Below are 22033 nucleotides of genomic sequence, written 5' to 3'. Positions count from 1 at the left end.
CATGGACTGTTCAGAAATCTGGTGGCAAAGGAGAAGAACCTGTTTCTAAAATGTTGAATGTGGGGTTTCAGGTTCCTGTACTCCAGAACGGTAATAATGAGAAGAGGTCCCAGGTGTGAAGGTTCGTAATGATGGATACGACCTTCATGAGGCGCTGTCCTTTGAAGATGTTTTTGATAGTGGGAAGGGTCGTGCCTGTGATGGAGCTGGTTGGGTTTACAACCTCTGCAGGTTCCTTAAATCTTATGCATTGGTGACCCAAACCAAGCAGTGATATAACCACTCAGAATGTTCTCCACGGTACATCTGTATAAATTTGTGAATCCTTGGTGACATAACATATACCAAATAATGAGGTTATATGCTCTGGAATTAATTCTGTCCTTCCCACTCTTACCCATCATGTGTTCTTTAATCTGTTTTTCTGTTACTGTATGTCTTTCAACATAATTGCCTTATTGTCTTGAGACCTGATTGATGAAGGGTCTGAGCCTGAAATTTCAACTTTTTCCCTCTTCACGGGTGCAGTCCGACCTGCTGAGTTCTTCCTGGATTTTCAAAATCAGGTTTATTATCACTGGCATGTGTTGTGAAATTTGTTAACTTAGCAGCAGCAGTTCAATGCGATACTGAATATAGAAGAAAAAAAAGTAAAAATAAATGAGTAAATCAATTATGTTATATGTATACTGAATAGATTAAAAATTGTGCAAAAATAGAAATTTAAAAAGTGAGGTAAGTGTCATGTGTTCAATGTCAATTTAGGAATTAAATTTTGTTTTCTATATTCCAGCATCCTTTTTGTGGGAAACATTTCCAACTGAGTTGCCAGTGCTGATATCTAATTCTGAGCTTTTGAGATTATGACTTGGATATCGCCTTTATGTTGGGAGCAGTATAGAGCCATAATGTGCACTTAATGAGAAACTATTGTCAGCTAACACTTCAACAGAGCTTCTGCGTGGATTTCAGCTAGGAGAAGCGCATGTGATACAAAAGCAAAATAAATAAGAAATTTGCATTGTTCTTTAAAATACTTTGGAGCTGGTTACTGCACTGCCTTTGCTAGTACAGTACTCGGCTATCAAATATTTGCTTTTCGGGATATGAAAATTTAATGTTCCCTGCCGAGTTCAGGCTCTGCAAAGCATTTTCCACACAAGCAAGAAATGAAAATATGAAAATACTGTGAATTGTATGCTGTTTCTTTTTGGCAAATATCCATTGTTTGTGTGATTGTCAATGGGGTTGTTTATAACAGTGTCATTATAGGGCACAGTTTCTAATTGAGACCAACTGTACGTTCATTTTGCACACAGGGAATGCTCTATCCATACAGCTAAAGTAATTTCTGCACTCTATCTCAAAATACTTATTATTATCCTTAATGCAGGAGCATTCATTTGTCGAATTCTAGCTAAGATAACTGGCACTTAGACATATTTACTATAAATTCAATGTGATTCCAGGGGGATGTTCACCCACTCCAAATCCAGCCCCCTTGAAGTATTGCACTGGTATGGCCAAAACTGGATATAGAAGCATTCTATATTAAGTGCTCTTCCTTGCGCTTCTAAGTTTTTAAGTGTTAAAATGTCATTATCTTACAATATGAAAGGAGCTGTTGTATTTTGTTTGTCTATGTTCTTCCTCTCTCTAGCATGCGCCCCTCTATATAGCACTTGGAGGGGTGGTAGGGCATGAGAGAGAGAGAGAGGGGTGGGTAGGGTGCATACGTGATGGGGAGGTGGGTAGGGCACGCATGCGAGAGAGGGTGGAGGTGGGTAGGATGCGTTCCCCTTCCTGCTTCCTCTGTTTCAGTTGTATGTTCTCAGGGCTTAATGATTTACTTGGGGTCAAACGTGCCATATTTTACCATCTGGATCAATGATGTAGGAAGGGAATATTTATAAAGGCTGTCAGAACATGTGGCTCAAATTGTGGTATCTTTGGAACCTGGTTTCTGCCATGAATGAAGAAAAAGATCTTTTGATCAGGAGGGTCGTGGGTGGTGGTGTGGAGCTGGGAGAGAACAGTGGCAAGAGGAGAAAACAATTGCGGTACAATAATCAACACGAGCTGAATTGTATTCGTGAGGTAATTATGTTTTAATGAACTTCAGCAGGCGGGTTATTCTGTCATTCCACTAATTACTTTTCCTGCCACCAGCTGCTCCAGTTATTTCGTGCTTTCCAAAAAAATAGATTCAATCTATTTTGAGACATTTTTTCTATGTCTAATGTTTCCAGTTGAAAAGTTGAACATGAGGTACAATATACTGATAACTTTGTCATTTGTTTTAATCTATTGAATTTTTAAAAAATTATCATCTTGGAGCTTTGTTAAAGTTAACTATTTCAAATGCTTTCATGGCAATACAGCACCTATGAAAAGTATTTGCCCCTGCCTCTGGAAGGTTTCATGTTTTATTGTTTTACAACACTGAATCACAGTGAATTTGATTTGGCTTTTTTTGACACTGATCAACAGGAAAAAAACTCTTTTGTGTAAAAGTGAAAGCAGGCCTCAACAAAGTGATTTAAATTAATTACAAATATAAAACAGACAATAATTGATTATAGAAGTATTCACCCCATTTTTAATATGGCACACCAAATCATCACTTTTGCAGCCAGTTGGTTTTAGAAGTCATGTTAGTTAAATGAAGATCTCTGTGTGTAGTCAAGGTGTTTCAATTGTCTGTAGTAAAAATACATCTGTATCTGGAAGCTCCAACTGCTTGTGAGTCAGTATCCTGGCACAAACTACACCATGAAAACAAAAGAACATTCCAAGCAACTCCACAAAAAGGTTATTGGAAAGTACAAGTCAAGAGATGGATACAAGAAAATTTCCAAGTCTCTGAATATCCCTTGGAGTGCATTTAAGTCAATCATCAAGAAATGGAAAGAATATGGCACAGCTGTAAATCTGCCTAGAGCAGGCCATCCTCAATTACTGCATCGTGGTGCAAGAAGGGGACTAATGAGGGAAGCCAGCAAGCGACCTCTGATAACTCTGGAGTGGCTGAGATGTGAAAGACTGCACATACGGCAACTGTTGCCCGGGTGCTTCACTGGTCACGGCTTTATGGGAGAGTGGCAAAGAGAAAGCCACTGTGGGGAAAAAAAAACACATGAAATCTCAGCTAGAGTTTGCCAGAAGACACATGGGAGACTCTGAAGTCAGCTGGAAGAAGATTCTATGGTCTGATGAAACCAAAATTGAGCTTTTTGGCCATCAGACTGAACACTATGTTTGGTGTAACCAAACACTGCGCATCATCAAAACACACCATCCCTACTGTGAAGCACGGTTGGTGGCTGCATCATGCTGTGGGGATGCTTCACTGCAGCAGGCCCTGGAAGGCCTGTGAAGCTAGAGGGTAAAATGAATGCAGCAAAATACAGGGAACACAGGAATGGCTTAAAACAACAAAGTTAACATCCTGGTGTGGCCAAGTCAGAGTCCAGACAGACCTCAATCCTGTTGAGAATTTGTGGCTGAACTTGAAAAGGGCTGTTCAATCATCCCATGCAATCTGACAGAGCTTGGGCACTTTTGTAAAGAATGGGGAAAAAATGCAGTGTCCAGGTGTGTAAAGCTGTTACAAACCTATCCATACATACTCAAGGTTGTAATTGTTGCCAAAAGTGACTAAATACTAAAAGTCTACTAAATACTGACTGGAAGTGGGTGAGTAATTGTACATTCAATTATTTTGTGTTCATAATTGTAATAAATTTAGACCAGTTTGTAGAAATTTGTTTTCACTTTGATACAGAAGTGTATTTTCTGTTGATCAATGTCAAAAAAGCCAAATTAAATCCACTGTGATTTGATGTTGTAAAACAATTAAACGTGAAAAATTCCAAGGGGGGGGGGGGGTTGAATACTGTAGATCAGAATGAGTGGCCCGAATAAAATCTTTTAAGTCAGACTAAATAGAATGAGACTTTGTACACAATTCCCTTTGCAACAGCTGTACTTTGTGTTTATACTGAACTCCTAAATATAATTACCTGTTAAGTGTTTTGGCATACAATTATCTTTAACCTTCATTGAAAATCATCATTGATATTACAAGTGTTAGTAATACACAGTGGGAAATTATGAGGTGCAAAAGACTGTAGTGTGAGTTCAACAGTATTACCAATAATTTTGTACAATCTAGTTGATGCCATTAAATTAGCCAATGGTTATATTGTTAAGATGCTGTTTCCTAATATCACATGTTGCAGAGAAAGTTTGGTTGTTTGTATGAATTTTCAGAGGAAGAAACAGCTTGTTTTTTTTGTGTTACAGATGGAAGCCTTGAATAAGATGAAAGCTATCAATAATCTAGTTAAAATAAGTTCCATGAAGGTGGCAAAGAATAAATTAAAGGATGTGATGCATACCTGCTTAAAACAGCCCGTATACAAGGAAGCATTATCTGACTTCAAGTCACCACTGGATCCTAATGTTATCCTTTCAGAGCTGAAGTAAGTTTGTGCATTTTTTCTGCATAAGAGTTTGCATATGGAAAAAATACTGTATTTGTAATTGTTCCAATTGCACACTGACCTAACTAGAATGCCATGAGCTTGTAAACTTGATTCAAACTGTGGGAGTCCATCAGCTCCCACGGATAAACGTGTCATGAATGCAAAGTGTAGGTTGACTTGTGCAGCAGAAGATTGTTGAGAGAAATTATGGGCATAAATTTTCAATGACTCATGGGGTAAATAGAACCTGCTTACTTTGCTGAGCTATTCAGACCAAAAAAATAGCAGATTGAGTCATCTGATCACAGCCTCGGCAGTAATTCAGGATTTAATTTGATGTCCACTTTCAAGTGTAGAAATGTAATTAGTGATCTTACACTAACAGTGTTCAATGTAAAACAAAGGTTAAAAGTTCAGGAAAAAATTTAAAAAATGAAGCTTAAAAAGTATTTTGCTGAAAATTTGTAATAAAACATAAGCAAGGAGATCAATCCACACATTTAAATTAAGTTTTCATAACTAGTGATACATTGCTGCTGAAAACTATTAAAATCCAAACTTTTTTTACCATTGGTAAATATGATTCTATTGTAGCTATCCTTGCTATGGTAAATAAGAGTATTATAATAGTTCAATTAGACTCAATCTCAGACTTAGTTTTTGCTAGTTGAATTGATCTTGCCTGAGCTAGACAAACAAGCTTCACACGTTTTATTCTGTCTGTTATTATTGAAGTGGAATAACAGCAGTAAATCTAAATACATAATTATTTTTGAATAAAATTAAGGCCAATACTGTAAAATCAGCAAATGGCAAAGAATTTGGTCATTAGTAGTATGAAGCGATTTGACATTTTAACAATATTCTGTTTTTTTGCATTAATATGATCCTCCTTGACTTTATTAGCATAGAAAGATGCAAGTTCATGGATTCCAAAATGAAGCCTCTTTGGATTCTATATAACAGTGAGATAGTGGGAGGAGAGCCGGTGGGGATTATCTTCAAAAATGGTGATGGTAAGCCTTCTTAATCTAATACCTAGTGTTGTTATAACAGTTTTTGCAATGATAACATATATATGTGAAGATCATTGCAGGTGAAATGACATGTTTAATGTGATACCAAAACATGACAAGAAGGGGTGTTGGGAAAAAATAAACGGGATTGGGTTAAGAACAAAGTTTAATCAGTTCTTTGGCATGTTTCCCTTTCTGTTCGGAAATAATTCCCTGTTGTGCATTGGAGAACAGGTTTAAGTGTGATTTATGCTAGTGTTTAGGATTTACAAAATATCATTAGTAACAGTACTCTGAACATGTGCAGTGGGATAAATTTGTATCACAATGTCAGCATATACTGTATCTTCCTGTTCTTTTGTGGGTGAAGGTGACTTAGGATTCTTGATGTAGTGTGTAGTATAAACTTAGTATCAGGCACATATCTATAATAGTTTGATTATCGTCTCAAACTTTGATCTTAGTTTGTGACCATACTTCTGTAATAAGTTAACAGCATCATGACTTCCAAGCTTACCAGTCTGGATTGTTGACCTAGAATGGAAAAGGTACATTTGAGCAGTACAGCTGGATATAATAGAGGCCATTTGGCTTTGTTTTAACATTGTTAAGATTAATGTTTGCTTCAAAAGCAGAAGGAAAGTAAAATCCTATTGGATCTGTTGTTAATGAACTGCAGCAGTGACCTCTTCTGGTCAGAGCCCAAATCCTTTTTCACCTAAGTAGCAGTGTGAAGAATGAGTTGGTTGCTCAGTTGTCTGTTAAACAAAACTGATTTGACTGGTTAGCCTTTATCAAGGGGACAAGAGCAAAACAAAGACTTTTGTAGATAGATACAGTATGGTGCCTTTCCCATTAACCAAAATTACTTTACAGCCACTTGAGTGCTGGAAGTGCAGTCAACCTTGTGATGGAAACTTGCAGCAACAAATTTGTGCACAGCAAGCTGCCACAGCCAGTACTGTGACATTGAGTGAATACTTATTTAAGACGTACTGAGTTGGAGATAGCCATTAGTCACGATAGGGGAGAGAAATCACTCCTTTGCTCTTCAGAACAGAGCAGCGGAAGCTTTTGCTTCCACCTGAGAACACAGGCTAGGCTAAGTTTAAGGTTTCATCCAAAAGACAGCAAACTCTTTTTTTTCACAGTTATATAAGCTCAGATTTTTGTGCACAGGTCCCTGGATATCAGCATAAAAAATTGTGACAAAGTAAAAGGAAGCTTAATAATTTGCAGTATCTCACGATGAACCGAATATCTTGTTGTAAAGAGTGGAAGGTTTTTAAGTTTAGAGCCGTGCAGGTACTGGTCACACCTTTACAGATAGTGTGAAAATTGTGCTGAGTTTATTGTTTATGTCTTTAGATTTCTAAATAAATTGCTCTGGTGTTAATAAAGTCACTCTTCTGATTTTTGGTGCGCCCACCCACCAAGATGGCTGCATAGAGACATAGAAAACCTATGGCTGCAGAACCAAGATCTGTCACCATTACTATGGCTGAATAATAGAATGGAAAAGCATAGTGATATTTGGCCAGTGACACCGCCATTGTTCTTGCAAAGCAAAACAGTTGGGTCTAAGGTATGGCTGCCAAAGCATGTTGTCGAGAACCAGTTGAGGCCAAATTAGTGTTGATTAAATTTAATATTGTGGCGACCCACTTGCTAGTGCACTCGAACCGGCTCACAAATAGCCAGCGCGCAGGCACAAAGGCCAGGTCCGCAACAAAGGGAAAAAGCCTGCGGGGGTTTGTGAGTATGTGCCCCTTAGAGCATCCGCGCCCGGGGAGGGCAGGATGAGGGAGGCTTTAAAGCAAAGCTCGAATAAAATCTTCGAATAAAATCTTCTTTAATTGCAGTTTACCAGCTCCGTGTCGTTATTTCAGCGCTGCGTGTAGCACACCGCTACAATTGGTGACCCCGACAGTCCAAACGATTTTTGGACCGGAGATGAACGACACCGCATCTATTCATGCGGTTTCGTTGAAACTGCCAAGCTTCTGGACGCTGCGACCTCACCTGTGGTTCCAGCAAGCAGAAGCCCAATTCCACGTTCGGCAGATAACCTCAGAGGACACACGTTACTGCTATGTGGTGAGCTCCCTCGACCAGGACACAGCGGCCCAGGTCGCGGAGTTTGTACAGTCTCCCCCAGCGGACGGCAAGTACATGGAATTCAAAGCCCTGCTCCTAAGGACTTTCGGACTCTCACGGCGCGAGCGGGCTGCCCGTTTACTGCACCTGGATGGCTTGGGAGACAGACCTCCATCGGCTTTGATGAATGAGATGTTGTCTCTCGCCGACGGACACACACCCTCCCTCATGTTTGAGCAGGCATTCCTGGAGCAGCTGCCCGAGGACATACGCCTGTTGCTGTCCGACGTGGATTTCAGCGACCCCCGGAAGGTGGCAACCCGGGCGGACTTGCTGTGGAACGCCAAGAAGGAGAGTGGGGTGTCCATCCCACAGATCAACAGGCCACGCTCCCAGCAGCAAACCAGTCCAGGCCCGGCCGCACAGCCCGCTAGCCCCAGAGGCAGGGGTGGGGAGCCCAACTAACACAGGTCTTTCTACCACCAGCGGTGGGCGCAGAAGCCCGCCGTTGACGCCCGTCCTGCAAGTTCCCAGGAAACGTCAGGGCCAGCCGTCGCTGATGGCTACGGCGTCTGGCCATTGGGATAGCCTCCTGTATGTGCGGGACAAGAGGTCGGGACGGCGTTTTTTGGTTGACACCGGAGCCGAGATCAGCTTCTTACCTCCGATGAGTTATGACACCCGCAACAGGGCGCCGGGCTCCCCCCTGTGGGCCGTGAATGGCAGCATAGTAAGGACCTACGGCACCCGTAAGGTGCAGCTACAGTTCGGCTCCAGCAGGTTCACATGGGACTTCACACTGGCCGCCGTAGCCCAACCGCTTCTGGGCGCGGATTTTTTGTGGGCTCACAGCCTGCTGGTCGACCTGCCAAGGCAGAGACTGGTCCACACCGAGACCTTTCAGACGTTCTCCCTGAGAGAAGCCCAGTTGCCAGCCCCACACCTTGGCTCCATCACGCTGTCCAACAACGACTTCACCAGAGTCCTGGCGGATTTCCCATCGGTTCTGGCACCGCAGCTCACAGCTGCCATGCCCCAACATGGCGTGCAGCACCACATCCCGGCCCAGGGACCACCCCTCCACGCCCGTGCTCAGCGGCTTCCCCCGGACAATCTCCGACTGGCGAAGGAGGAGTTCAGGAGGATGGAGGAATTGGGGATCATCCTGCGGTCCAACAGCCCATGGGCCTCCCCCCTGCACATGGTGCCCAAAGCGACAGCGGGCTGGAGACAATGCGGCGACTACCACAGGCTGAACGAGGCTACCACACCAGACCGCTACGCTGTGCCGCACATTCAGGACTTTGCAGCAAACCTGCACAGTGCACGGATCTTCTCCAAGGTAGACCTCGTCCGAGGATACCATCAAATCCCGATGCATCCGGATGACATCCCCAAGGCGGCTCTCATCACTCCGTTCGGCCTTTTCGAGTTCCTCCGCATGCCGTTCGGCCTGAAGAATGCCACACAGATGTTCCAGCGGTTAATGGACGTGGTGGGACGCGACCTGGACTTCGCATTCATCTATTTGGACGACATCCTCATAGCCAGCAGCAGTCGTCAGGAGCATCTGTTCCACCTCCGTCAACTCTATGCCCGACTGAGTGAATACGGTCTAACAATCAACCCGGCCAAATGCCAGTTCGGACTCGACACCATTGACTTCCTGGGCCACAGGATTACTAAAGACGGGGCAACCCCTCTGCCCGCTAAGGTAGATGCGGTCCGCCATTTCCCCCGACCCACCACGATCAAAGGCCTTCAGGAATTCGTAGGTATGGTCAATTTCTACCACCGCTTCCTCCCTTCAGCTCCCAGAATCATGCGCCCCCTGTACACCCTGCTGTCGGGTCTGGGCAAGGACATTACCTGGGACGAGGAGTCCGCCGCCGCTTTCATTCAAACGAAGGAAGCCTTGGCGAACACCGCAATGCTAGTGCACCCCAGAATGGACGCCCCTACCGCCCTCACAGTGGACGCATCCAACACGGCAGTCGGTGGGGTGCTGGAACAACTCATCGAGGGGCACTGGCAACCCCTGGCGTTTTACAGCAAACACCTGCGACCACCTGAGCTCAAATACAGTGCTTTTGACCGGGAACTGTTGGCGCTCTACCTGGCAATCCGGCATTTCAGGTACTTCTTAGAAGGTAGGCCCTTCACCACGTTCACGGACCACAAACCGCTTACCTTTGCATTTACTAAAGTGTCCGACCCCTGGTCGTCCCGCCAGCAACGCCACCTGTCCTACATCTCTGAATACACGACGGATGTCCGGCACGTCTCGGGTAAGGACAATGTCGTGGCAGACGCGCTCTCTCGCCCTAACTTTCATGCCCTTTCCCAAGGGGTAGACTTTGAAGCGCTGGCGGAGGCGCAGCAGGTAGACGAGGAGATCCGGAGTTACAGAACCGCAGTCTCCGGTTTGCAGCTCCAGGACCTCCCCGTAGGCCCAGGTGAGAGGACCCTACTCTGTGACGTCGCCACCGTCCAGCCCCGTCCCGTCGTCCCGGCACCTTGGCGGCGACGCGTTTTCGACTCCATTCATAACTTAGCGCACCCCTCCGTCAGGACAACTGTGCTGCTGATAGCCAACCAGTTCGTTTGGCACGGACTCCGCAAGCAGGTCAGTGAATGGGCCAAAACGTGCATGCACTGCCAGACAGCCAAGGTGCAGCGGCACACCAAAGCTCTGCTGCAGCAGTTCCACCCCACCCACCGGCATTTCGACCACATTCAAGTGGATACCGTGGGCCCCCTGCCAGTGTCGTGTGGAGCGCGGCAACTCCTGACTATCGTGGATCAGTTCACAAGATGACCAGAGGCGATCCCGCTCACCGACACCACCTCTGAATCTTGTGCCCGGGCACTGATCGCCACCTGGGTGTCCTGCTTTGGTGTACCGGCCCACATTACCTCCCGACAGAGGCGCCCAGTTCACCTCCAGCCTGTGGTCAGCTATGGCCAGCCTTTTGGGGACACAGCTGCACCACACAACTGCCTACCACCCACAGTCGAATGGCCTGGTGGAGCGTTTCCACCGTCACCTAAAGTCGGCTCTCATGGCCCGCCTGCGAGGAGCTAACTGGGCAGACGAGCTTCCCTGGGTCCTACTCGGCATCCGCACAGCGCCCAAGGACGATCTGCATGCCTCGTCGGCCAAGTTGGTGTATGGCGCACCCCTGGTTGTCCCCGGGGAGTTCATACCAGCTCCAAGGGGGAAAGAGGAAGAACCCGCAGCAGTCCTGGGCACACTACGCCAGAGGCTCGGCAACCTGGCCCCCATACCCACTTAGCAGCATGGGCAGAACCCGACCTGCGTACCCAAAGACCTGCAGAACTGTAAATTTGTGTTTGTACAAAGGGGCGGGCATCAGCCACCGCTGCAACGGCCCTACGAGGGGCCGTTTACGGTGCTCAGGAACAACGGGTCTCCATTCGTGCTGGACGTTGGGGGGAGAGAGGAGGTTTTCACGGTGGACCGACTCAAACCGGCCCATGTGGACCTGGCGCAACTGGTCGAGTTACCGGCACCACAGCGCAGAGGCTGACCTCCCAAACAGGGTCCAGCCCGGACTGTGGACATTGGGGGGTGTATTGCCGGTTCTGGGGGAGGGGTTATGTGGCGACACACTTCTTAGCGCACTCGAACCGGCTCACAAATAGCCAGCGCGCAGGCACAAAGGCCAGGTCCGCAACAAAGGGAAAAAGCCTGCGGGGGTTTGTGAGTACATGTCCCTTAGAGCATTTGCGCCCGGGGAGGGCGGGATGAGGGAGGCTTTAAAGCAAGGCTGCAAAGTTCGAATAAAATCTTCTTTAATTGCAGTTTACCGACTCCGTGTCGTTATTTTAGCGCTGCGTGTAGCACACCGCTACAATATAAACTTTCTGATTATTATTTAACCTAGGAATCGATTGCTTAGCTCCCTTTTCCACTTCTTTTCTCTTCAATTTATGTACCTGTTCAAGATTGCATTGTGATCATTCCTTGGTAAATAGTGTCTATTACAATCAAACCAGGTGTTTTTCCTGCATTGTTCAGGTGAGTACGGCCATAATCAGAAGTGCATTGTTATTCACAACAGCATCTAGTTACCACTGATAACCATACCGAACTGCCTTTGGAAAGCTAGGATTGTTACTCTTATCACGAAAGGGACATTCTGCTGACATATGGAGAAAGCTTGCGGGACAGTGTCACAACTCACTGAAAGATGTCAGAAAAGCTCCAAGTCCTCAGACTGTGTTCCAAGCAACGGAGAAAGCTTTCTCCAAAACGTAACTGCTGATTCACTGGGAGCCTTGGTGGTGATACTGTTAGCAGCCTTTCCTGCAGCAGTCACACCATGTGACTTGCCTCTGCACAGTCAGAAAGTGATATGCCCTGCAGGTGTAGAGTGCTTGCAGGTTCAGAACAGATTATAACAACAAAAATACCCAGTAGTGCTGAACCTTAACATTCTATATTCTCATCAGTTTCACAATCTTACAAGGGTCTCAGCATCCTCACACTAATGGCCCCTTTGAATCTGCCTGCTTGCTGGGAATCTACTTCCTATGTGTACGCCCTTGATGACCCATCAGAGGTTCTTAGCATCCGTGGGTGGATTCCCTACTAGTACCTGAGATCAGTTAGAAGAACAGTGCAATAATTGACAGCAGGACATGTGTGACCATGCTGCCCAAGTAAGTCATGATGGAAGGGTCTTCATGGGGAGCATGAGGAGTGGGGGCATCAATGTCTTGGAGCTGTGCAGATTGTGGCTGGTTCTTGCATTCTGGTGACCAGAGGCTTGCTAGCTCCTTAGCCCATGGTCTTTGTTTTCAGGAATAAGTACAGCATTCCTGTGGCATCTCTTGTGCACTGCCCACCCTCTTGTCCCTCACTGTCTTCCCCAAACTGGAGTTAATGAAGACCATTGTGCCAAACTGGAGTTAATGAAGACCATTGTGCAAGTCCTTCATCATGATCTCTTTGGATGCCTGACCTCTGTGTGGGATAGGCACACAGTTGCAGTTTGTAACGCTTACTGGGAGTGCAAGTATAGTTGATGGATCCTCAGTTCCAGCTGATGCTATCAAAGCCAATTCTCCCAGGGTTTTCTAATGACATCTCCAAAGGAATTCCTGGCAACTCTGACCACAACCCCCACCACACAACTTATCATGCTGAATAGGTGACCCACATTCTTCACCTCCAATCATGTTTCCTCCTTCATCCCTGAGAGGTCCTACCCATTCCTTCGTTATCCTTTTGCTCTTGATGTATGTATAGAATGCCTCATGATTCTCTTTAATCCTACTTGCCACAAACCTTTTGTGGCCCTTCCTGGTTTTCTAATTCCATTACTGAGTTCTGGCTTTATAATTTTCAAGGGCTCTGTTTGATTTTAGCTTCCTAGACCTCACATAGATTCCTTTATCTTTACTAAATTCACCACCTCCCTTGACATCCAAGTACTAGGAATCTCAGAAATATGTCCATAAGTGAAAGAGTTATTTTCAATGTGTAACTCAAAGCTGATGGAATGTTTTATTGTACAACCAGAACTGTCAAACACAAGTCTGCTGAAGTTCTGAGGGGGGTTTCATGGTGCATTGGTCAGACCACACTCAGAGAATAGCTCTGATCACCATTCCACAGAAGATATGCATATGTTGGAAGGGATACAGAGAAAAGAAACAACGCAAGGACATGAACTATGAGGAAAGATTATAGAAATCTGAGACTTGCAGTAGAGTGGTTGAGGGAGGAGGGGAATTCATCTAGTTAACTTCAAAGTGAACCAGTGAAGAAGAAACGGAAGACTTAAATGGAAACTGGTGAAAACCAAGTTAAAACATTTAAACAGGAAGCAGTTCACTGTGACATGGTGCATATTTGAAAACTGCTTGAAGTGTCTGAGTTCATGTCATATGTTATTTGCAGAGTAGATTTGTGTTTTCTCCCCATTCACTTTCAACGCTGTTTCATCTCTCACATCAACTTTCTTCTGCCTGCACTTTTATCCCCTCATCCCTCCATTCCCTTCTTTTAACCATATAACCATATAACAATCACAGCACGGAAACAGGCCATCTCGGCCCTCCTAGTCCGTGCCGAACTCTTAATCTCACCTAGTCCCACCTACCCACACTCAGTCCATAACCCTCCACACCTTTCCTGTCCATATACCTATCCAATTTTACCTTAAATGACACAACTGAACTGGCCTCTACTACTTCTACAGGAAGCTTATTCCACACAGTTATCACTCTCTGAGTAAAGAAATACCCTCTCGTGTTTCCCTTAAACTTCTGCCCCCTAACTCTCAAATCATGTCCTCTTGTTTGAATCTCCCCAACTCTCAATGGAAACAGCCTGTTCACGTCAACTCTATCTATCCCTCTCAAAATTTTAAATACCTCGATCAAATCCCCCCTCAACCTTCTACGCTCCAATGAATAGAGACCCAACTTGTTCAACCTTTCTCTGTAACTTAAGTGCTGAAACCCAGGTAACATCAGCACTTCTCTTCTTCACCCTTGCCTCTCCTGTCTGGCTGCCCTTTCAGGGGGTTAAAAACTAACTGTAATCAGTTATACAGCACAAAAGCAGTCCCTTCATATCACTGTGTCCGGTACAGTCCATTATTAAGACTGAAATTTTGGAGTACTTGGAATTGCATGATAAAAATATGTTGAAGTCAGCTTGGTTTTGTTAGGGAAGATCTTGACTGAAAATACCTGTTAGAGGTCTTTGAGGAGGTAACAAGCATATTAGTGTCAGTACATGTTATTTACTTGGATTTTCAGAAAACCTTTGACAAGGTGCCTCACATGAGGCTGCAAAACAAGATTAGAGCCCATGGTGTTAAAGGCCGAGTATTAGCATGTATTGAAGCTCATCAGGATGGCAAAGAGTAAGGATATAGAGAACCTTTTCAGGATGGCTGTAGGTAACTAGTGAAGATCTGCAGGTTTGGTACCACAACAGTTCACTTTATACATCAGTGATCTGGATGAAAGAACTGATGGCCTAGTGTTAAGTTTGTAGATGATACAGAGGGATGTGGTCAGATTGATAATGTTGAGAGATCAGGGGGTCTGCTTTCTCCCTTCCTCATCCACAATCCATCTTCTGCCCTTTTTCCTCACTTCCCAGTTCTCCTACTTTGGTCATTTTTCATGATGGTATTTGTACCTGAGCCAAGTACAGTACCACATTCTAACCCAAAGGATCACATAACAGGAGGTTAGTTTAGAAATGTGTAATTGGGGGAGTTCTATATTCAATGGCTCAGACAGATACAAGCATTGACACGATGGAAGGACAGAAAGCCAGTGTCGAAGGAGGGCAGATCTTGGATGGTTGTAATGGTGGAAGAGATTACAGGTTGTATGGAGCAAGACTGTGGATGGATTTATAAAAACAAGCAGGTTAAACTTTTAAAATAAAGATGCTTGTATATCAACCATATCATTCTGTAAGCACAACAGGGGCAAATAAGTATTACATTTGTACATTGGAGATTACTTTGCCCTAACCTGCAAATGTAAATTCACCACTTTGAGCTCAGTGAAAGAATGTAGACAGTAAATCCAGTAGGCATCCACTGTAAATGGGACAGCTGTCATACTTTGACTTCTGTGGAAAGACAGTATGGAAAACAGAAAATGTCTAGAACATAGAATACAAGGGTTAATAAGCACAGTGTTTTAAATGTGAAGATGGTACTGTAAAAAAAATCAAAAGTCTAGCAGTTCATACTATATTTTATCAGAATTGCTTCAAAACTTCAAAGGTTCCTACATCAGGGTTTGGGCTTTACAATTCCTCATAATTGATTGTTTATTCTAATTCTAAGTCTGCCGTCAAGGCAGGATTTTGGAATGTGTTCAAAGCAGTTCAATGTTTTTATTTTTGAAAGAATATTTAAAGATATCACTCTCTTAAGTATCTTAATTCTACTTTAATTGAACACATTTAAAATGGAAGAAAGCACAGTTTCATAAGTTGAATATGCTTGAAATGCCTGACAGTGCTTGTACAAGTTTGTATATATGAACAAGATGGACCATTTAGCCTGTAAGAACTTGTAGGAGTGATCAGAGATTATAGATTACAGAGGCTATAGATCAGGGTCTGCATTTTATGGTGATATTTCAGCCAAATTAACCAATGTAAACATTTCTTTCCATTCTCAAGCCAAGTTCAAGTGAGGGATTTTAAACTGCTAGATCATTCCCATGTGTATAGTTCTGAAAAACTGAGAGAAAGATAGTGTTCAGGATTTATCACACTTACATAAAAGGTGTGGATACCAAACAGCAAGTCAAGCATGGATAAACTTCAATATCATGGCTTCTGTTGGTCTCACGACAGGTACAAGCCATTATCAGTGGTTCCCATTCTAAGGCACTAATAAGTAACGTTGCAGCTTTATTTTACACTTCAAATATGTTAGCTGCACAAATAAAAAAAACAAAAGAAATGCCTAATTGGGTATGTTTCAAGAAAATGAAATGCAGACTCACTTGCTTGGTTGGTGGCATCCGTTAACTAGATTGTAAAAGTACACTAACATGAGGTTGGACAGCATTTGTTCATGAATGTTAATTGTGTGTTTCTGTCTGTCTTCCCTCTCTTTTCTCCCCTCCCTCTCCCAGCCCTGCCATTTACTTGTGGTTTTACTTTTGTCTTATTTAATGGGGGTGGGCGATTAGCTGGAATTAATTGGCTGAACAGGGGACAATGCTGTAAGACATATATATTAAAAAAATCATATAACTGAATTAATATGTTTGGCTGTCTATTTTGGGAGTAGAATGAAGGTGAAAGAAATAACCGTTAGTTTGTCTGCACATTTTTGGCTTCCTTATCACCACCCACTTCCCCAGGAAAAACTTTGTAATCACTGTTGATAATTTTTTATACTAACACCATGTGAAGCAATTTGTCAGTGGATTTGCTGTGGTCACAGTGACATGATGTGCAGAACCTTAAGATCTAGAATCCAGGAATGGAACCAAAACTCTGTGTGGCCTTAGAAACTATATTTTGAAGTCTGAGGAAGCAGGGTTGAACCAGTGTAAAGACATTTTATTTCAACAGATTTGCTGTTGAGGAACAGAGGGTTGGATCAAAAAAATTGAAATAAATCTTTAACATAAATCTCAGTTTAACCAAGCTTGTAGATCTAAGTTTGAAGTTTTATAGTGAGTACTGGCAATATCTTGTATATCACGAAAGAAAGATGAATAACTTGCTTAATCCAAGCGGCACAGTATTGTCAATGTACCCTTTTCATAAGTTGTATAAGTTACTTATCTAGACCCTGTCTAGGTGAAATGAACAAGAGGAAATTTCCTGAAAAAAAAAAGGAACAGAGCAGAGTCACATTAAATCTGCTTTGCTTGATTATGAAATGCTTGATTATTTCTTGGGTAAGGACAACTGCCAAACCTTAGTTAGCTCAACCAAAGTTCCTGGTCGGTATTCAAAGACAAAATGTAGCACATGTTAGAAATATGATTACTTCATCTGTTCATTCATTCAGCATTGAAATATGGGGCAGTGGTTGGAAACTGTGATGACACTGTTACAGCCAGTGGAGAAGAGACATTGGGAAAAGCCTAACCCCACACTGGATTATTTAATGGAATTATTGAGAATGGAATTAGAACACTCAAGTTGTTCAAAACCAATGAAATGCAGAGCTTTGGAAGTGTGGCCTTCAACAACCATGTTATGCTTCTCAGAAGCTGGTGAAAATTGTGCTGCTGCAGACTCATTACCAGACTGGGCTTAAGATTATAGATCAGTCACCAATTTGGTCAGCTATCAAATTTTATCAAGAAAGTCACCTAAGTTTCCTGCAGACGTCACTGTCAGGTAGTAAGTAACTTAAGAGTGGCTTAAAAAAATGGTCAAAGAGTATTCAAAGGACTACATGTTACCCTAACTTTAATTACCTGATTATAGAAGAATGTTATAAGAATTTAATTCTTGAGTGATGTATGGAGAAAAGAATGCCTGAAATACAGATACTTACAAGGTTTTATTGAGTGAACCAGTTCCCCAATGAATCTATGAGAAAAATGCACAATTTACCCTTATTGTTGAGCAGAAATGCATGTAGGGGATGACAACCAGTACCTCCAAAGACTCTTCCCTGATTTCAGTTAATAAATGATAAGTGATTTAAGGTTTTGAATCCATCTTGCTTATTCTGTAATTGATTCTAGACTTAAATTGATGCCTTGAAGTGCAGTAGCTCTTGAAAATGGAGTTTACAGCTTGTTTTTCTTAACATTTCCACTGGCAAAGTCCCAGCTTTCATTTTTAAAGTCCAACAGACCAGTCATAAAATTTAAGAACCGTCTGATTCAGTCATGAAAGTTTCTAAAGGACAAGTTCAGTGAAATTGAGAAAATAGAAAAGTACTGGTATATACATGTGTTCAGAGGGAGTGAATTTTAAAGGCTAAATGCTCATCTCACAAATCTCTGGACTGGACTGCATTCAGGGATTTATCTTTGGACCCGAATGAATATGCCACAACAGTCACTAACTTCATCAGGACCTGTGTGGATGAGTATATGTACAGGAGGTTCACAGTCTGCTGAGGGCAGGATCTGTGGCTCTCAGGACAGTCAATTCAGAACTACAAGAAGTCCAGAAATGACATATGCAAAGCTATTGTGAGAGTGAAAAGGAAGTTCTGAGTGAATTAGAGACAATGAATACACGACAGCTGTGGCAGGGTTAGCAGGCCATAACTTCCTATAAAGCAAAATCTAACAGTATCAATGGCACTGGCACTTAACCCCCAATGAGCTCAATGCTTTGAAAGGAAGAACAGAACTTCATTTGGTGAATCCCCAACTTGGAGGCTGATGTTAGAAAAGTCTTGAAAAGAGTGCATAATCGCAATGTTTTCTTACCCCAATACCTGGCTTGGGTACTGAGAAGCTGTGCCAACCAACCAACTGAAATGTTCAAGGACCTCTTCAAACTCTCACTGCTGAGGTTCCCACCTGCTTCAAAGGGGGCAGCAATCATACAGGTGCCCGAGAAGAGCAGGTTGAGGAGTCTCAATAACTATCACCCTGTCGCGCTCACATCTACTGTAATGGAGTGCTTTGAGAGGTTACAGCTGGAATTAACTCTTGTCTGAGCAAGAACCTGGACCCCCTGCAATTCGCCAGCCATTGCAACAGGTCTACAGCAGACTCAATCTAATTGGCTGTTCAGCTTGTTTTGGAGAACCTGGACAGCTGCAAGACAGATGTAAGGTTACTGTTTGTCAATTACAGCTTGGTGTTTAATGCAAGCATTCCCTCAGCATTAATAATCAAGCTTGAAAACTTGGGCCTCTGTACCTCTACCTGCAACTGGATCCTTGACTTCCTCACTGGGAAATCTCTGCAAATCAGAAATAACATCTCTCTTTGCTGACGATCAGTACAGGCACTCCTCAAGGATGCATGCTTAGCCCACTGCTCTACTCTCTCTACAACCATGACTGTATGACTAAGCACAACTCAAATACCATCTGTAATTTTGCAGATAGCAGTACTATTGTTGGTAAAATATCAGGTGGTGATGAGGAGACATATCCAAGAGAAATGGGCAGGCTTGATTGAGTGGTCAATATCTACAAGACCAAGGAATTGACTGTGGAAGTTGGACGAATACTCACCCGGGTTCATTAATGGAAGAGGTGAGCAGCTAAGATGCTGGGTGTCACCATCTCGTCAGATCTGTCTTGCACCCAAAACATCTATGCAGTCATGAAGAAGTCTTGCTTAACTTCATTAGGAATTTGAGGAGATATGGTACGTCACCACACGCTCTTGAAAACTTTTATATTATTGTAATCGAGAGCATTCTGACGGGTTGTGTCACAGCCTGGTACTGAGGCTCCAATGCATAGAGTCACACAAGGCTATAGAGTCAGCCAGCTCCATCGTGATCACACCTCTCCCCACCATTGATTGTATCTTCAAGAGGCTGTTCCTCAAGAAGGTGATATCTATATAACCATGGGCCGCCATCATCTAGGATTAACTCTGTTCTTGTTATTACCATCAAGGAGGAGGAACAGGAGGCTGAAGACATGTATTCAAGGACTTATGAACAGCTTCTTGCCCTCCCCCCATCAGGTTTCTGAATGGTCAATGCGTTGAGTATGACCTCATTATTCCACTTCTTTTGCACTATTTTATTTAGTTTGTACTTTTATGTATATACACTGCATTGCTGCTGCAAAACAATAAATTTAATGTCATATAAGGTAGTAATAACAATAAATCTTGACATAACATTGTCACTCAACATTCGTGATTTTGCTGTTATTATTGGAACATGTTGAGGCAGTAGTAGGATATGCTTGTTTATAATCAAGGTTACCTGTAGTTCATATGACCATGCTGTAAAACAGAAATTAAAAGTTTATAGTGCCATGCATTTTACACAGAGAATTTTGAAAAATCATAGCAGTCCACAAACCTTTGTTATTTCATTCCTTGTGTTTTCAGACTTGCGACAAGACATGCTAGCTCTGCAAATTCTGCACTTGATGGACATGCTCTGGAAGGAGGCAGGCTTAGACCTCAGGTAGGCCTCCCACAGTTTACTTCCTTCAGCTGCCTTTCAACTGGCATAACTTTACAAACCAGACTGTGACAGTGTGTGCATGAACGTTTCTAGTTATTCCATCTGAAAATTTGAAGCATATTGAAAGGAAAACACTGAGCGGAAAAAGGAGACAGATTAGGCCTTAAGGCACAGTTAGCTTAGAAGAGTGCATATGGGTTCATTATGTGGGATCTTGGTCTTTGATCTGTTCACTGAGTTGGAGAGTACTTTTTTTCTGAAGTGATGTTACAGCTAGTATGCTAGCGCATTCTTCCAGAATTTAATCCATCCACAACAAAGCAGTCTTAACTATTGTTGATTTCATTTTTTTTCCTGAGTGGTGAAGTAATTAAAAAGCAATAGAATAACTACTTAAAAGTTTTTTAAAAAGTTATACGGTTCATATATCACTTTGGCTCTAAAGCCTGTTTGTGGTCTGAAATGTAGGCTTTAGAGACAATGAAGAATAGGCCTGTGTAATGCAAAAGACAAATTTGGATGCATCTTGTGTTACAAATTTCAGTAATGCTATGTAATAGCACTGCAAAGGGAAACATCAGTAAATCATTTTAAAATCCACTTAAAGGAAGGAAAAAAGACATCATATTGGCAAGAATTGCTTGTAGATCTGTCAGTCATTTATACCAAATCTACAAAAAATCATCAATCAAGTTGCTGATAAAAAGGAGCAGGATGAGATGGACTACACCCCGAAGACATGTCCTCATCTTGACTCCTGTCAAGCTGCCTTTCTAACCAGGATGTTTTTTCCCCTTGTGTCAACCTCATTGACCTCTGCGTCCGAATATCCTTTCATCACAGTTTGCTTTTGGAGGGGAAGTGGTTGGAGGTGTGCCCAGTAAGGAGGATGAGTTAAAATGCTCTGGAATGGTACCAATGTACCCTTTGAACCTATTGTACATATGGGGTTCAAATGTTACAGAATGATAAGCTGAGCAGCATTTCCCTCTTTCAATATCACAGGCAGTAATTGGCAAAATAGCTTTATTAATTTTACTTATCCATTCCCCAATCTTCCACAACAAAATGGACTATTTCTGGAACAGGGTGATTTTGTTTGTTGTCCTTAGTGATTTTATAGTTTACTCTTGAGTGCAGTTTAATTCCAGGCAATTATTTTAGAATATGTATAACTCTTTCCTGAAAGAGGCTGTAGAACAAGGAAATGAGAGCAGTAAAGTGAATCTGGAGTATTGTTTTTATCTACTAATGCAAATTCCCAATTCAGTTTTGAGCAATTTACTACAAAATATGTAGAAAATGTACTCCACAGCATTGATCTTTTAAAATCCATTAACATGCACATCAATTAAGACAGACACTCGGGTTTTAAGGCACCCTAGCTATTGTTATTTTGCCTCCATTTCAGACACCAGCAATATATTTCCTTTCTAAGCAGGCACATTAAACTTGTTACAACATCAGGAGCTGTATGTAAACTGTGTTGAGCAAATAAGTATTTGAAAATCCACATTTTAATTGTTTTTGTTTTGTGCTCTAAACTGGAAGAAGCCGCAAAAGTATTTCTGCCAGAATATCTAGAGGAAAAAGTAGACAATCTCTTCAGCATCTGGAATCGGTCGACTTTCTTGGCCCTCCTGAGATTTGTAATTCTGAATGAATGTGGAAACAATATAGCACCATCTGCTGGTCTTCTGTGGAAATCTACCAAAATTCTGAATTTAGCCAAATTCCAGAGAAAATATTTTTTTATTAATGAGTTTTTTATATAAGAACATCTGCATAGAAGCAAATCAAGAAGCACCATGCATGTTTGCAGATGACAGTGA

At 42.7% G+C, this 22033-nt stretch overlaps 1 protein-coding gene across 6 annotated transcripts in view; it reads left to right on the top strand.

Moving 5' to 3' along the window:
- The window catches only part of pik3cb (phosphatidylinositol-4,5-bisphosphate 3-kinase, catalytic subunit beta), a 184008-nt gene that overhangs the window by 148280 nt on the left and 13695 nt on the right, over positions 1-22033 (top strand). For all 6 annotated transcript variants that reach the window (XM_059947939.1, XM_059947948.1, XM_059947954.1 and 3 more), the window contains 3 exons: positions 4306-4484; positions 5394-5503; positions 20123-20201. In XM_059947939.1, coding sequence (XP_059803922.1) covers positions 4306-4484; positions 5394-5503; positions 20123-20201 — 368 coding nt within the window. The remainder of the gene's footprint in view (positions 1-4305; positions 4485-5393; positions 5504-20122; positions 20202-22033) is intronic.

The sequence above is a fragment of the Hypanus sabinus genome, chromosome 2 (assembly GCF_030144855.1).
Source record: "Hypanus sabinus isolate sHypSab1 chromosome 2, sHypSab1.hap1, whole genome shotgun sequence".
NCBI lineage: Eukaryota > Metazoa > Chordata > Chondrichthyes > Myliobatiformes > Dasyatidae > Hypanus > Hypanus sabinus.
The sequence above is the reverse complement of the archived record's forward strand: the minus strand, read 5'-3'. Positions and strand labels throughout refer to the sequence as shown.